The following is a 16,272-nucleotide window of genomic DNA, read 5'->3' on the forward strand; positions in this document are numbered from 1 at the left end:
TTGTGGCACACAGGCTCATAGTTGTGGCTTGCAGACTCTAGAGCAGAGGCTCAGTAGTTGTGGCGCACAGGCTTAGCTGCTCCGCGGCATGTGGGATCTTCCCAGACCAGGGCTCAAACCCGTGTCCCCTGCGTTAGCAGGCGGATTCTTAACCACTGCGCCACCAGGGAAGTCCCCCATTTGTTTTTTATTTTTGCTTTTGTTTCCCTTGTCTGGAGAGATAGATACAAAAAAACATTGCTAAGGCCTGTGTCAAACAGTGAACTGCCTATGTTTTCTTCTAGGAATATTATGGTTTCAGGCCTCACATTTAAGTCCTTAATCCATTTTGAGTTTATTTTTGTACATGGTATGAGAAAGCAGTCCAGTTTGACTCTTTCATGTAGCTGTCCAGTTTACCCTACACTGTTTATCAAAGAGGCTTTATTTTCCCCATTGTGTATTCTTGCTTCCTTTGTCATAGATTAATTGACCATATGTGTGTAGATTTATTTCCGGGCTCTCTATTCTTTTCCATTGATCTATGTTTCTGTTTTGGTGCCAGTACCATATTGTTTTGATTATTGTAGCTTAGAAGTATGAAATCAGGGAGCATCGATAACTCAAGCTTTTTTCTTTTTTCTCAAGAAAGAAAAAAGCTTGTGTCATCTTTGATTTCTTTCATCAGTATCTTATAGTTTGCTGAATATGGGTATTTTTGCCTCCTTAGGTAGGTTTATTCCTAGGTATTTTATTCTTTTTACGTGATAGTAAATGGGATTGTTTACTTAATTTTTCCTTGTGTTCTTTTGTTGTTAGTGTATAGCAATGCAAGAGATTTCTGTATATTAATTTTATATCCTGCAACTTTACCAAATTCATTGATTAACTCTAATAGTTTTCTGGTGGCATCTTTAGGATTCTCTATGTATAGTATCATGTCATCTGCAAACAGTGGCAGTTTTACTTCTTCCTTTGCGATTTGGATTTCTTTTATTTCTTTATCTTCTCTGATTGCCATGGCTAGGACTTCCAAAACTATGTTGAATTATAGTGGTGAGAGTGGACATCTTTGACTTGCTCCTGATCTTAGAGGAAATGCTTTCAGTTTTTCACCATTGAGAATGATATTGGCTGTGGGTTTGTCATATATGGCCTTTAGTATGTTGAGGTAGGTTCCCTCTAGGCCCACTTTCTGGAGAGTTTTTATCATAATTGGGTGTTGAATTTTGTCAAAAACTTTTCCTGCATCTTTTGAGATGATCATATGGTTTTTATTCTTCAATCTGTCAGTATGGTGTATCAGCTATTATTTTTTTAAATATGTTTTTTGCCCCTTTTCTCTCCCTTCTCATTCCTACACCCCTTAATGTGAATGTTAGTATGTTTGATGTTGTCCCAGGGGTCTCTTAAGCTATCCTTCTTTGTTTTAATTCTTTTTTCTGGTTAGCTTGGGTGATTTCCACTGTTTTGTCTTCCAGTTCGATGATCCCTTCCTCTATATTATCTAATCTACTGCTATTTTTTTCTAGTGTATTTTTCAGTTCAGCTATTGTGTCCTTCACCTCTCTTTGGATTTTCTGACTCATTGGTAAACTTCTCACTGTTTCATCCATTCTTTCCTCACGTTTGTCGAGCATCTCTCTGATCATGACCTAAACCCTTTATTGGGTAAATTACTTACCTTCACTTCACTTAGCCTTTCTTGTGGAGTTTTATCTTGTTTTTTCATTTTGAAAATATTCCTTTGTCACCTCATTTTTCTGGTTCTTTGTTTTTGTTCTTCTCTGTATTAGATAGGCTGGTTATATTTTCTGATCTTGGAGAAGTGGTCTGAAGTAGTAGACATCCTAATCATCCCAGCAGCACACTCCCTGCTGGTCACCAGAGATGTATTCTCTAGGGGTGCTTCTTATATGGGCTGCATGAGTCCTTTTGTTGTGTTAGGGCCAGCTACTGTGGGTACACTGGTAGGTGTGGCTGGCCCTCAGCCCAGTTGGTTGCCAGGCCCTGCCTAGTGCAGAGGCTGCTGGCCACTGGTGGAAGGGGCCAAGTCCCAGGATGGCTGGCTGTGGGGACCATGTTGTCCCAAGACTGGTGCCCACTCACTGGTTGGTGAGGCCAGCTCCTGTTGCAGCTGGCTGAAGTGCACCAGGGGGTCATGTGTCTAGTGCCAGCCCAGCGTGGAAACAGAGACTCGGCTCTTGAAGAGAGAATGCAAAATCTCACATGCTGTACTAGTGGTCTAACACTAGCTCCATGACCCCCTAATGCAGAATCAAGTCCTGGGGTGGCTAGCTGCAAGCCAGGGGGTCCTGGAGCTAGTCTTGGCCTGCTGATAGGCAGGACCAGGTTCTGCGGATACTGGGCACTGGGGGTGGGGGCTACCTATGGCTTCTGCTGGCTTGCTAGTGGGTTGGGCTAGTCTCTGGGGGTGGGGGCTACCTATGGCTTCTGCTGGCTTGCTAGTGGGTTGGGCTAGTCTCTGGGGGTGGGGGCTACCTATGGCTTCTGCTGGCTTGCTAGTGGGTTGGGCTAGTCTCTGGGGGTGGGGGCTACCTATGGCTTCTGCTGGCTTGCTAGTGGGTTGGGCTAGTCTCTGGGGGTGGGGGCTACCTATGGCTTCTGCTGGCTTGCTAGTGGGTTGGGCTAGTCTCTGCGTTGCTGGCTGCTTAGCCTCGGGCATCACAGGACTGGTGACAACTGGCCTTTGGGTGAGGCCAGATTCCAGTGCTAATAGGCTAGTGGGAGGACATCAAAATGGTACTTGCTAGCACCAGTGCCCTAGTGGCAGCATGAGCTCCTGAAAATGGCTGTTGCCAACACCTGTGACCCCAAGGTGAGAACTGCTTGCCTCCCGCCTCTCCAGGCAACTCTCCAAGATCAGCAAGAGGTCTGACCCAGGCTCCTTTCATATTACTGCCTCTGCCCTGGGTCTTGGAGTGTGTGAGATTTTGTGTGCGCCCTCTAAGAGCAGAGGCTCTGTTTCCTACAGACCTCTGGTTTTCCCCAATGCAAGTCTCACTGACCTTCAAAGCTAGAAGTTCTGGGGACTCATCTTCTCTGTGCAGGATCCCCGGTCTGGGGAGCCCACTGTGGGGCTTAGACCCCTCGCTCCTTGGGGAAATCTCTGCAATTGTGATTATCCTACTGTTTGTGGTCACCTACCCATGGGTGTCAGTCTCGACTCTACTGTGTCTTCACCCCTCCTCTCATCACCTTGTGGTTCCTTCTTTATATCTTTAGTTGCAGACGATCTTTTCTGCTAGCCTTCAAGTCATTTTCATTGATAGTTTCTTTGTAAATAGTTGTGATTTTGGAAGGAGGTAGGCTCAGGGTCTTCCTTCTCCACCATCTTGGTCACCTTCAAGAGATTGTTAAAGAGATCTTTAGGAGATTCTTCTATCTGTTCAGTTTTTTAAAAAGTCACAAATATAATTTCATGAACTATTTAAACTAATACACACCTAGGTGGTGCTACGGTTGAAGAAAAGTGCCTTTACCTCTAGGGGATCCCGAGTATGTAGCAACAATACAACTTAAATGTGCCCTTAAGCTCGTGTTAAATAGTAGAACAGCTTGTGCTCAGAAGGCACTGATAGGTCTCAAAGTCTTCACCCGTGCTCTGTCATTGACTTGTCACAACAACCAATTGAACTGAACAGGATCCTGGTCCACAAATCTTCATGATACAATCTACCCACACAGAAGAATTTCTTTACAATATCATACAAATTGTATCCAGGTCTTGGAAGAAGTTAGGTTTTCAAGCTCTGAAGACAAATTTTGCTTGTTTTATTGTTTGTTTTGTAGGTCAGTGATCAAAAAATATTTGTTGCCAACATAAATGAAAAAATGAATGAATGAACATGGGGTGTGAATGTAATACATAATTTCATAATGTCCTAACTTTTTATCTGGAAGGACTCTTACCATACTTTTGAAAAACTCAATAAGTATCATGTATTGATCACAGTTTGCTCACAGATTCACAACTTTTTAATTGTTTCATTTTTATTCCTTTTATTTCAGAAGCTCTTGAAAAGTACATCAAGTTGAAAGTGAACCAGCTTGCTCTCGGGCAGGACCAGAGCCATGAGCAATAATGGAACAGACCTCACCACTGGTTTCATCTCCTCTATTGTAGCCATCCTTTTGTTTGGCTCAAACTTTGTACCACTTAAAAAATATGAGACTGGCGATGGTAGTTATGTTTCCTTCATTGTTAGTCTTAAATTAATTTTAAATGTGAAGTTCACTTTTTCGGTCTTTTTTAAATGATGGCTATAAAAATGAATTTTGCTGTACCTGAAGCCAAATGAATAGAGCTTAAAAAAAATCATTTGACAATGCCCATGCCATGTTATCTGACTGCTAGTCAGTGTAGGATAACCTTAATATTGTGTTTCATCATAAAGCTAGGATGGGGAAAGCCTTTTAGGCATATCTGTTATGTTTAGAAAAGAAGGAAGTTAGCTCTACTGATAACACTTGTTGTGCAAACACAAATTGCCAACACGATTGATAGAATAGAAAACAATTTGCACATAACACGAAATCTGTGTTTGCCTATGAGCAATTTTGACTCTGACGAGAATTAGGTGAACACAGAAAACTGCACCCAGTAATGCACAAAATATGCTCACACACACCCCTTCACACAACCACCAGGTCTGTTACACCACGCCCATACACATCTGGTGTTCAAACCCTCATTCACCACCTTCCCAATAATTCACAAGCTACAACACTTCTGACATCCATTTGCATAAGTCAACTTCAGATCTTTTTTAAGGTAAAGTTCCATATTTATTGCAGCATTTGTGAAGGTCTTAACCACTTAACCAGTGTAAAACTGCACTACCATCTTTTTAGGCTCCTCTCTTTCCTTAATAAGTTGTTGATGAAGTTTCTGAGTGTTGTGTCCTTAGCCCCATTTTTCCCCCTAAGCTCTGCAGGCTTTATCACCTGATTTTACACAGTACGGTGATGTTTAGGAACACACATGTCACATTATGGTAGAACTGACTGTAATGTGAATTATCGGGAAGGAGAAGCAGTAGTTGTTTTTATCTACCTGCCTTTCCTGTTAAAGCCGGGAGAAATTGGGGATGTTATGGTGAAACCCTGGTGGGAGGCATTGTGTTTTCACTCCAATTTATGTCTTTTTTTTTTTCAACTTTATCTCAGCCTTTTTTCTTATGTCTTTATACCACTAAGACAATAGAGTTACAAATCCTTTCCCTCCAGAGCCTTTCTTCTTCTCCCCTTTGGAGTTAGAACAGGAATGAAAAGTGCTAAAAAAAATAACAAAAAACATACTGAGGGTTAGAGGACCTGACTTTTGGGTGTTCTACAAGAACTGAGTGATCCCAGACAAACCTTATCCACTCTTTTGTTCTCAGTTTCTCATTTGTAAAATGAAGTTCCCTTTCATCTCTGTGTTCTTATTTTTTTTGTCTTAGAGGTTAACAGCCTTTTTTTCTCTCCTCCACCGTGAGATTGAATAGAAATAGGGAAAATTTTCCAATAGAGTCAAAAGTGCTACACTGAGTTATAACTACCTTAGTATTTTTTCCAATGTCGATGTTTTCTGTAACCTTTTAATCCCTAAACCCTCCTTCTAAGCCTCAGAAAAGTACAGATACACCTCATATCACCATGTGACCTTCAAGTAACTTGCAGAGCATAGGAAAGGGAGTAGCCCTGACCTAGAAGGCTAATTCTCAGGTCTGGAATGTCTGACTCATTGCAGACACTCAACTCCAAGTGCATGAGACCTACATATGGCCGTAAAGGACTTTATGTTTATCCCAAAATGGTGCATATGGTCCCCAAAGGTTTAAATTACTATCATGCTGTTGTGAAGTTCTTAATGTTTTGTCTTTGGTGAGGAATGGCACTAAGTATAGCATCTGAATAAAAGTATATAGTCTTGGTCTTGCCAACATTCTTTGGTAGAAAATTTTTGATCCCTGTTAAGCCGGAATGCACAGTGTAGAGCAAGCTTTGGAGTCCAGTTAAGTTTAAATTCCAGTTTTACAGACTGTTAGCTATTTGGACAAGTTGCTTCATCTCCGATTCATTTTCTGTCTTTGAATTAGGGTTAATTATGTTGCATAGTAGTTACAAGAAGTATAATAAACATGTAAAGTGCCTGGCATAGAGGCATGCAATAAATTGTGACCATTACTATAATAATTCATTGATATTCCTAAACGCACTAATTTCCTTAGATCAGTTTGAACCAATGACACCAATTTTTTTTTTTATTTCCAGGAATGTTTCTCCAGTGGGTTCTTTGTGCTGCCATATGGTTGGTTGCCTTGGTGGTCAATCTGATGTTACATTGCCCTAAGTTTTGGCCTTTTGCAATGGTTGGGGGCTGCATTTGGGCAACAGGTAATATTTGATATAATTTATTCTTTAATCATTTTATGCTATGATCCAAATAAATCTGGTTCATAGTAGAAGGAAACTAAATGAACAATTTAGTTTCTTTCATTTATATGCTCCATAAATATTTTTGGTACCTTTCCTGACTCTTTCCTTTTAATGATTTCTTTCTTAGTTCCTGGTAGATAATTGTGATAGTAAAATTATTACTATATATTATATGTATAATTATATAAAATTATTATAGGAAAAATGTTTCACTCGCTATCTGTTCAAGCATAACTCATATATTAGTTTAAGTGCTCTGGTCTTTCTTTCTTTCTCTCCCATTATGTTTGTCAGAAAATATTTATTAAATAGTCGTTTCTACTACTATCATCTTTAGGACTTGTCCTTAAAAGTAGACAAACACAGACACATTATCATTTCAAAAGCACTGGCAGAGAAACAGAAGCAAACAAAAATCTTCCCTCTGTTGCCTTCTCACTGTTGCCTGAAGTTATATAACTAGAATTTACACCTTTGCTTGGCCAATCAGGAATGCTTTTCTTCTCTTACTATAAATGCACCCCAGGAGAGTTTTCTTCTCTTTAGCAAAGAGAATCCCAAGTATCAAGGCTCTCTAGAGGCAGTTTGATTAAAAGCAAATGAATTTTTAAACGTTAAAAATGTATTGGGTAACTACTTAATTTGAATCTCTACAGAATTAAGTGATTTAGTGAAGATGATGAGTTGGAGGACAAAAGAGTTAACTTTTAAATTTCCACTAGAGTTGTAATTATTATAGCTCACTTATACCTTAGTATGCTTATGATTGTCATGTCTAATGGGAGAGGGGAACAGAGAAAGCAGCCATTCATCCTGCAGATCTTGACAACCACCATAGTGTCTATATTCACCCAGCAGGTCCCACTGGGAGTCGGTGGGTTAGAGTCTAGTTTGAGAACTGCTGCAGACGGGGATGCTGTAGGTTACAGTAGCTGATTGGATGTGAGGAGCAGAGGAAAGGGAGGACCCAATGGTAATGTAGGGGTTTTCTCGTGAGTGATTGGAAGAGTGATGGTGTCATTGACTTGGATGAGGAAAACAGGGAAGAGAACGTGTCTGAAAGGGAAAATAATGAGTTCAGCTGGAACCTTTTGAGCTGAAAGTTCCTGGAAATTTCTTTTTTTCTTTTTATAAATTTATTTATTTTTGGCTGTGTTGGGTCTTCGTTGGTGCATGCAGGCTTTCTCTAGTTGCAGCGAGCGGGGGCTACTCTTCGTTGTGGTGCCCAGGCTTCTCATTGCAGTGGCTTCTCTTGTTGTGGAGCACGGGCTCTAGGCGTGTGGGCTTCAGTAGTTGTGGCTCGCGGGCTCAGCAGTTGGGGTGCACGGGCTCTAGAGCGCAGGCTCAGTAGTTGTGGCGCACGGGCTTAGCTGCTCCGCGGCACGTGGGATCTTCCCAGACCAGGGCACGAACCCGTGTCCCCTGCATTGGCAGGTGGATTCTTAACCACTGAGCCACCAGGGAAGCCCAGGAAATTTCTTATCGGCACTAAAACTCTGGAGAAGGTCCAGGCTAGTACTGGGAGCATGTGACTCTAGCTGATAGCTGAAACCATGAAACTAGTCAAGTACCCAAAGAAGAATGTAGCAGGAGGAGGGGTGTGTTCTAGGGAAAATATTCAGAGGGCATCTAAATCCGGAAGGTGTGATGTGAAAGAGCAGCCAGAGAAAGAGAGAAACAGGAGGCAACTGGGAGATGAAGAGATCTTGGAAACCAAGAGAGGGAACCTTTCCAGAGGAGATTGACTGAGACCAGACAGCCAATCAAGAACTGGAAAGACCAACCATGAACTTAGTCCTGAGCACGAAGCACTGGGTGCAGGACTCCAGAAGACAAGTGGGTGAGCATGGGAGAGCAAAGTCTGGGGCCGTACTGGGACAGGGACATCTGCCAGTGGTTGGCCCTGGTTCGAGTCGTAGGGGATGGTCACTACTGATTTTATCATTGACCAGCTTCTGCAAAAAGACATAAAACAGAGACCTAAGCTAAGGACGAAGAACATTGGTGCAGTTTGGCAAGGAGCTAATCCAACATTTTCTCTGTAGGATTTTGCCCTAAGCCTGGCTCTTTCAGCAGTCATAATCCTGAGTTGAATGCCAAAACATGCGGCTGTTTTATTTTTAAAATGACGAATTGCGCTTTACTAAGTTTGTCCAAATCCCATAAGCTTTTTTTTTCATTTTTATTAAAACTTTATTTTGTTTTCTTTTTTAAAATTTTTATTGGGTTGTAGTTGATTTACAATGTTGTGTTAGTTTCTGCTGTACAGCAAAGTGAATCAGTTATACATATATGTATAACCACTCTTTTTTAAGATTCTGTTCCCATATAGATCATTACAGAGAATTCAGTAGAGTTCCCTGTGCTGTACAGTATGTCCTTATTAGTTATCTATTTTATATATAGTACTGTGTATACGTCAATCCCACTCTTCCAATTTATCCCTCCACCCCCCCTTACCCCCTGATAACCATAAATTTATTTTCTACATCTGTAACTCTATTTCTGTTTTGCAGATAAGTTTATTTGTAGCCTTCTTTTAGGTTCCACATGTGAGCAATATCATATGATATTTGTCTCTGTCTGACTTACTTCACTTAGTATGATCATCTCTAGGTCCATCCACGTTGGTGCAAATGGCATTACTTCATTCCTTTTTATGGCTGAGTAATATTCCATTGTATATACGTACCACATCTTCTTTATCCACTCCTCTGTTGATGGACATTTAGGGTGCTTCCATGGCTATTGAAAATGCAAATCAAAACTACAATGAGGGGTGAGCTGTGACAAAGCGAGAGAGAGGCATGGACATATATACACCACCAAACGTAAGGTAGATAGCTAGTGGGAAGCAGCCGCATAGCACAGGGAGATCAGCTCGGTGCTTTGTGACCACCTAGAGGGGTGGGATAGGGAGGGTGGGAGGGAGGGAGATGCAAGAGGGAAGAGATATGGGAACAGATGTATATGTATAACTGATTCACTTTGTTATAAAGCAGAAACTAACACACCACTGTAAAGCAATTATACCCCAATAAAGATGTTAAAAAAAAAAAACAAAGAACTACAATGGGGTATCACCTCACACCGGTCAGAATGGCCATCATCAAAAAACCTGCAAACCATAAATGCTGGCGAAGATGTGGAGAAAAGGGAACCTTCCCATGAGCTTCAGTTGAAATTAAAATAAAAATTAATTCAATTGATAAACTTGTTTTCTGTATTGGAAATAACACCTTTCTTCTGTATATTTCATCTACAGGAAACATTGCGGTTGTCCCAATTATCAAAACCATTGGTTTGGGCCTTGGAATCTTAATCTGGGGATCATTTAATGCCTTAATCGGCTGGGCAAGCTCAAGGTAACACAAAGCAAAGTGTTTCAACTATGATTCTCTGCACTCACCCTCTGTGTAAGGCCAGTGCTAAGAATGGGACTAGCTGAGAGGAATAATGCTTGGTTCCTACCCTCACAGAGGCCACTACTGGTAAGGCGTACACATAATATATGCTACCTTGAATTACTATTTCCCTTAAGTTCTAAAGAAGTGATCTGACACTCTGATCAAGATAAAGTAAAGGATTGTCTCTAGGGAACAAATAGAGCGAGAGAAAGGACACTGATATTTATGTTCCCTTTCTATGTGTGGCAATTTGCTGGATATATTATGTACATTATTCCCATCTCATTTTCACAACTATATGAGGTAAGTGCTATCTTATAAGAGAACTGGCACACAAAGAAGACGAGGAACTTGCTGAAGTTCACAGAGCTAATCAGCCATATTCAAACCCAAGCCTGCTGGTTCTAAAGCCCACATTCTTCCCTCTGGGGTCTGAGCCAGTGTCAGCAAACCCTGGTCCAGCTTCCCAGCCATTTTTGTAAATAAAGTGATATTGGAACACAGCCAAACACATCCGTTTAAGGAGTGTCTGTGGCTGCTTGTTCCCTATAACGGTAGAGGTGAGTAGTTGCAAGAGGCCACCTAGCCCGCAAAGCCTAAAATATTTACCCGCTGGCCCTTAAAGGGAAAGTTTGCCAACCTGCAGCTCTAGAGCTGAGCTGTCCAGATAGGGTCCCCGCAAGCCACATGTGGCCATGTGTATTTAAATTTAAATTAATTAAAATGTGATAAAGTTAAGCATCAAGTTCCTCGGCTGCAGTGGCCACGTGTCAAGTGCTCTATCGCCGTATCTGGCGGAAGCTGCCCTGTTGTCTGTTGCAGCCTGGGAACAGCTTCATCATCTGAGAAGATCCTTTCGGACTGCACCACCCTCAGTCAGCATTAAGATGAACATTCAAGTTGAGTTTGGGAAAATAAATAGAAAGGGGGCTTTTACTCTAACCTTGCTTTCCGGGCCCCTCTTCCCACTCAAAACACTACAACAACGTCCGTTATGACAAAGCCAGCTAAGTTCCAGTACATTCTTTCCTGTCCTTTCCTCATCCCCGCCCTGCTTTTTACAAGTGCTATTTTCTTTTTCCTGTCCTTGCCTCCTTTCTCTGGCCCTGGGTGGTTCACAGTGATTGTCGGTGATGATCACTACAACCTCAAGACATGGAAAAAAAAAAAAAAAGAATTTAAAGGGATGCCAAAGAGCAGGGATCTTTAACCAAGCAGTTATTGAAGTCTATTTCAAGTATTATACACAACAGCAGTCAACTCGTCAGCATTCAATTACCCACTTAATCTATTTTTTCTTCCTTCTTCCTTAGTCTTAATGAGAAAGGGACTTTTCTTTTAGACAAGTACTTTTACATATACTAGCTCATTTAACCTTAAGAAACCTGTACGTGAGGTATAATTGCATGTATAATTGTTCCAGTTTTAAACATGGGAAATTGAGACACAATAAAGATAGTTAACTTATCCAAGTCACAGGTAGGAGGTGAGGGACCTAGGATTTCAATCCAGGAATCTGACCCCGAGTCCATGGCCTTAAACACTGTGATGAACACATATTCAACAATATCTACTTTGATATGACTCTTTCAATTTCCAGGTTTGGCTGGTTTGGAATGGATGCAGAAGAGGTGTCAAAACCACTGCTCAATTATATCGGAGCCGGGCTGTCAGTAGTAAGGTACATGGCCATTTCTTATGATTTAACTCTTCTTCCCAACATTCAGGACACTTGCTAAAGATCCTGATGTGTGGACATTGCTTTACACCCACGTCTCATCAATCAACATGATTTTTTCTCAGATGCTTCATTTACATTGACAGGCATGGCTTCAGGGGACAGAAAGTATCAGCTCTGGGGTCAGGGGCCCCAGCCTCAGTGGTCAAAAGCTCTGAGACCCTGGGAAACCTTTTAGCTGCTGTGAAGCTCATTTTCATTATCTGTAATATTCAGAAAAATCATAAGACACAGCTCATAAATGAGGATCAAATGGAGTTAAAGTATTTTGCGAACTAGAAAATGCTGTAAGTCAATGTTATTCTGGCTTCCTGATGCTCTGAAATAGCCACTGATTCTCTCTTATTACTCATGTATTCTTTGCCACTCAGTTTCCACTCTCCTGTCACGTCACTCAGCTCTTCTCAACCCGCTCACGTAACAACTCTCTCACCTGTGACAACACACACTCATGTAAATACCTGTTCGGGGATGTCTAGTTATATTCACTGTCTGAATGGCAGTGTTCAGTCCATAAAACCATCACAGAATTAGGTCACCTTAGATTCAGTCCCTTTTCCTCTCTAGAATCCATCTGTATTTCCTGTCAGCACCTCTCATAATGGATAGTGTTGCCTGCGAAGATTTTAGTACTTTTTTATTTTTCAGGGAAAGAACACTATATTTCCCTTCCTCCTGCAGCTGATGGCTTTTCTCCAGCCGCATTCAGGAACAATCTCTTTGTTGTTGAAATGTTGCCTTAGAGAGTTCTTCCAGGCCAATCGGAGAGGAAATAACATTGATTATTCTAAAATAGCAGATTCTTGACATTTTTGGTTAGAGGCAATTTTGTATATTTTGTACAATTCACAGAGCATTCAAGCTTTGAAGAACTCGCTCAGAAAACATTTCTTTACGCCCCAGAATTGGAATGTAGAATGCCTTCATCTTGACTTAATGATAATTTGAGGCCAATTTATCCACTCCATCAGGCTTTGTTTTTCTCCATGTTCCTTCTCCCTTTAGAAAATGTACATTCTCTAAAATTACAAATTATTCACGTTCTATCACTTCTACTTGTGTGACCTTGGGCAAATCACTTAATTTCTCTAAACCTTGGTTTCTTCATCTGGGGATAAAGTGGGGATAATAATTGCACCAGCCTCATAGGATATTTTGAGGATTAAATAAATATGTTCAGTGCTATGTATAGTGCTAGACACATGGCTAATGCTCTATATGGTGGGTAATTTTAATTACACTAGTCACTCTTTTAATTAATAACTATTTCATGTTTGGTTTCTGTTACCCCTTTTGGTCTATGTTGTCCAATTCAACAGTTAACTAGCCAGCATGTCTGGGAGTCACCCAACTTAGTCTGGATCTTGGTCTGAGGCAGGAAAATGCAGTGATCTCTTCTGTGGTGCATCCTGGCTCTCTTCTAAGTTTCTTTTGTTGACCTGAAACAAATAGATGGCCAGATTGTCCCCAGCAAAAATGGGTTTATTCAGGATCAGCAGAGAATTGCAGTTCAGGGTCTGCAACCATGGCGAGCCAGTACAAGTCCCTCACATCAAGGGAAGGAGAACGCTTTTATAGAGGACACAAGGAAGTTGGGAGGGTTATAGTAAACAAGGAGTCCATGGCTGTCCATTGGCTGAGGCCTGGCCAGGAAGGAAGAGGGGTCTGCCTCTTTCCCGTTGGGCTCTGCTATGATCACAGGGTATGTGAGCTCCCCATTCTGGTCTCTCGACTCTATTTAACTGAGTTTTCTGTTTGTTAATATTTTTTACCCTTTACTAAAATGAATTTCTGGAACCTTTCCATTTTAACTCCATTAAATCAGTTTGTTCTGAAGAGAATTCATTGAAATGACTTGGAGTTTCATAGCCAGTATAAGGAAACTTGGAATCTGGTTACATTGGTTTAGGATGTTGCTTTTCTTTTTAAAATGGAAACAATTGCTCCCATCCTCTGTATAGTCAATTGTAAAGCGTTGCTAAGGTCATGTCTAGCCTTACATCTTCCCTACGTGTTATCCAGGTTAAGTATCAGTCAGTTTCCATATCCAAGACCACCCCAGGCATCTTGAACAGCAGAGGATTTAGCACAGGGAATTGTTGACAAAAAATGTTATAAAGCCCAAAAGAGCAAAGGGAGAAGGTGGCATCACCCAAAGCCCAGGGCACCCACCCCAGCTGGCACTGTGGGGAGAAATGTGTCTGCCTTGAGCTGCTGACACCCCAGCAGCCACCCAAGGCAAGATGATGCCCGACCTCACCCCACCCCCACCGTTGGCAAAGCCGAGTTTCGGCAAATGTAGTTTTCAGTCTTCTAGTCCCCATGGTTCAGGGTGGAAGTGGAGTGGATGCCAAGAAACAAAGTCCAGGACACTCTCTTAGACATGCTTCAGTGAAGATCCAGGAGTCGGAGTTCACAAGAAGACAGATTTCCTTTTCAATTAGAAAAAGGCTTTGAGAACTTCCCTGGTGGCACAGTGGTTAAGAATCCACTTGCCAATGCAGGGGACACTGGTTCAAGCCCTGGTCCGGGAAGAGCCCACATGTCTCAGAGCAAATAAGCCCATGTGCCACAACTACTGCACCTGCACTCTAGAGCGCTCGAGCCACAACTACTGAGCACACGTGCCACAACTACTGAGCACACGTGCCACAACTACTGAGCCCACGAGCCACAACTACTGAAGCCCGCGTGCCTAGATCCCGCGCTCCGTAACAAGAGAAGCCACAGAAGTGAGAAGCCCGCGCACCACAAGGAAGATTAGCCCCCACTCGCAGCAACCAGAGAAAGCCCGCGCACAGCAATGAAGACCCAACGCAGCCAAAAATAAATAAATTAAAATTTTTTTAAAAAAGGCTTTGAATTATCCTTGAATCTACTCTCCATTCTTTTCTCTACTTCCTTAACTTGCTTCCTCTGTAGAGTTGTGTTGTGAGGAAACCCAGATCTTTGATTCTAGCGGTTAGCTTTCTTCAGAGCCACAGTCCTTACGTAGAACTGCGGATCAGGCTAAATATCTCGACATGCATGCCCCCTGGGTGCCTCCTACTCCGTCTCAGGTGGGGCTACCTGTGGAAGGGGAACCTGCCAGGTCAGGCACAAGGTCAGCCCTGCACAAACCCTGGGCTGCTGGTTCCTTTCTATTTGCCTTCAACATTTCCCAGTCAGAATTACTTTTCTTACTTTAGCCTTCCCTGAAAGTTGGTCCCTCTTCCTGCGTTCCTTCTCTCCGTAGAAGGTATTAGCCACAGTCATTCAAATTCAGAACCTCGGGCATCTTGAATTTTTTTCCTTTGTACCTGACCCCATATCAAATCCTGTAAAATTCTTTCTGAATCTTTCAGAGGTTCCTCCTCTCCTTTCCCTCGGTCCCATACTACCTGCCCACCTGTATACAGTTGTAAAAATCACACATCTCAGTTCCCTAGTTCCATTCTTTCTTGTTGCCAGTATGACTTGCTTGTATCTGCTCTCAAATCAGGACATCACTCTTCTACTTAGGAACACCTGAAGGCTCCCCACTGGATTCAGAATAAATCTGTCTCCTTAATCCAGCATGTCCTCCACAGTTAGAGATTCAACACTTCTTCCTAGCACAGTTTCGCCCGGGGTTGTCAGTTCACTGACCCAGGATTACTTATCATACCCGACAAAGCCCTTTCCTCTGCCTCCCTGAAATATCACTTAAGATTTCCCATTCTATATGATGTTTTCTTGATTTTCTTCTTCTAATTATCAATAGAATGAGTCGCCCCTAAACTCCCATTGTATTTTGCACTTCTTCTATTGCCCACATTCTCAGGGTCTGTGTTGTATTACTCAGACAACCCTCTTTATCCTTAAACTATGAGATCCTGAAGGACAAAGTCTGTTATTTTCTTTGTGCACCATTTCTCCCACCATCACTATCAGACTTCACTGCACAGTGCTTGACATATAATAGAGGCTTGCTGAAATCAGTCGTCAGTGTAGACACACACGTGAGTTTTACTAATAGGAATGTGCATAGGGTTACAAATCTAGGGAAATTGGAAAGGTTGAAAGTATAGAGAAGTACCCTTGCGTATAACATATTGATTTATTTTTAAAGTTTCCCATGCTTTTGAAAGCATTTGCAGACTCGATCATGGAACTTTGTGTTTGACATACTGTACCAAGGTCTTCAAGTCTGTAGCCCAGAAGACCTTGTGTTCTATTTGGCTTTATGTTCATATCCATAAGATACATCTCATTACCTCGTCCTAACTCAGTGCCACCAGATTCCCTCTTGACCTAATCGAGCTGGATTCTTCTTTCTGACTCACCCATTTCACGTCTAGTATACAGGCTCAGACCACTGATTCCTTAGTCTTCATTTCTTCCTCATGCTCAGCACCCCATCTCCCATCCAATTTGTAGTGAAACTTCTCAACTGACTAACGTATTTTGAGATTTTATCATGTGCCAAAAAATACCCCGAGAATTTTGTAGCCATTACTATTTAATTCTCCTCACAGTTCTGTAAAGTGGGTATATCTCCATTTTTTATTTTATTTATTTATATTTATTTATTTATTCATTTAAAAAAAATTTTGGCTGCGTTGGGTCTTCGTTGCTGCGCGTGGGCTTTCTCTAGTTGTGGTGAGGAGCGGGGGCAACTCTTTGTTGTGGTGCGCGGGCTTCTCATTGCGGTGGCTTCCTTGTTGCGGAGCCCGGGCTCTAGGC

General features: G+C 41.9%; 1 protein-coding gene across 1 annotated transcript in view; it reads left to right on the top strand.

Moving 5' to 3' along the window:
* The first annotated feature begins 4,074 nt into the window (after positions 1–4,074).
* TMEM144 (transmembrane protein 144) overlaps positions 4,075–16,272 on the top strand; it is a 33,049-nt gene continuing 20,851 nt past the window's right edge. The window contains exons 1-4 of the mRNA XM_065878199.1: positions 4,075–4,183; positions 6,259–6,381; positions 9,689–9,788; positions 11,431–11,511. Of these exons, the coding sequence (XP_065734271.1) occupies positions 4,075–4,183; positions 6,259–6,381; positions 9,689–9,788; positions 11,431–11,511 (413 nt within the window). The remainder of the gene's footprint in view (positions 4,184–6,258; positions 6,382–9,688; positions 9,789–11,430; positions 11,512–16,272) is intronic.

Source organism: Phocoena phocoena, chromosome 5 (genome assembly GCF_963924675.1).
Source record: "Phocoena phocoena chromosome 5, mPhoPho1.1, whole genome shotgun sequence".
In the NCBI taxonomy this organism is placed as follows: domain Eukaryota; kingdom Metazoa; phylum Chordata; class Mammalia; order Artiodactyla; family Phocoenidae; genus Phocoena; species Phocoena phocoena.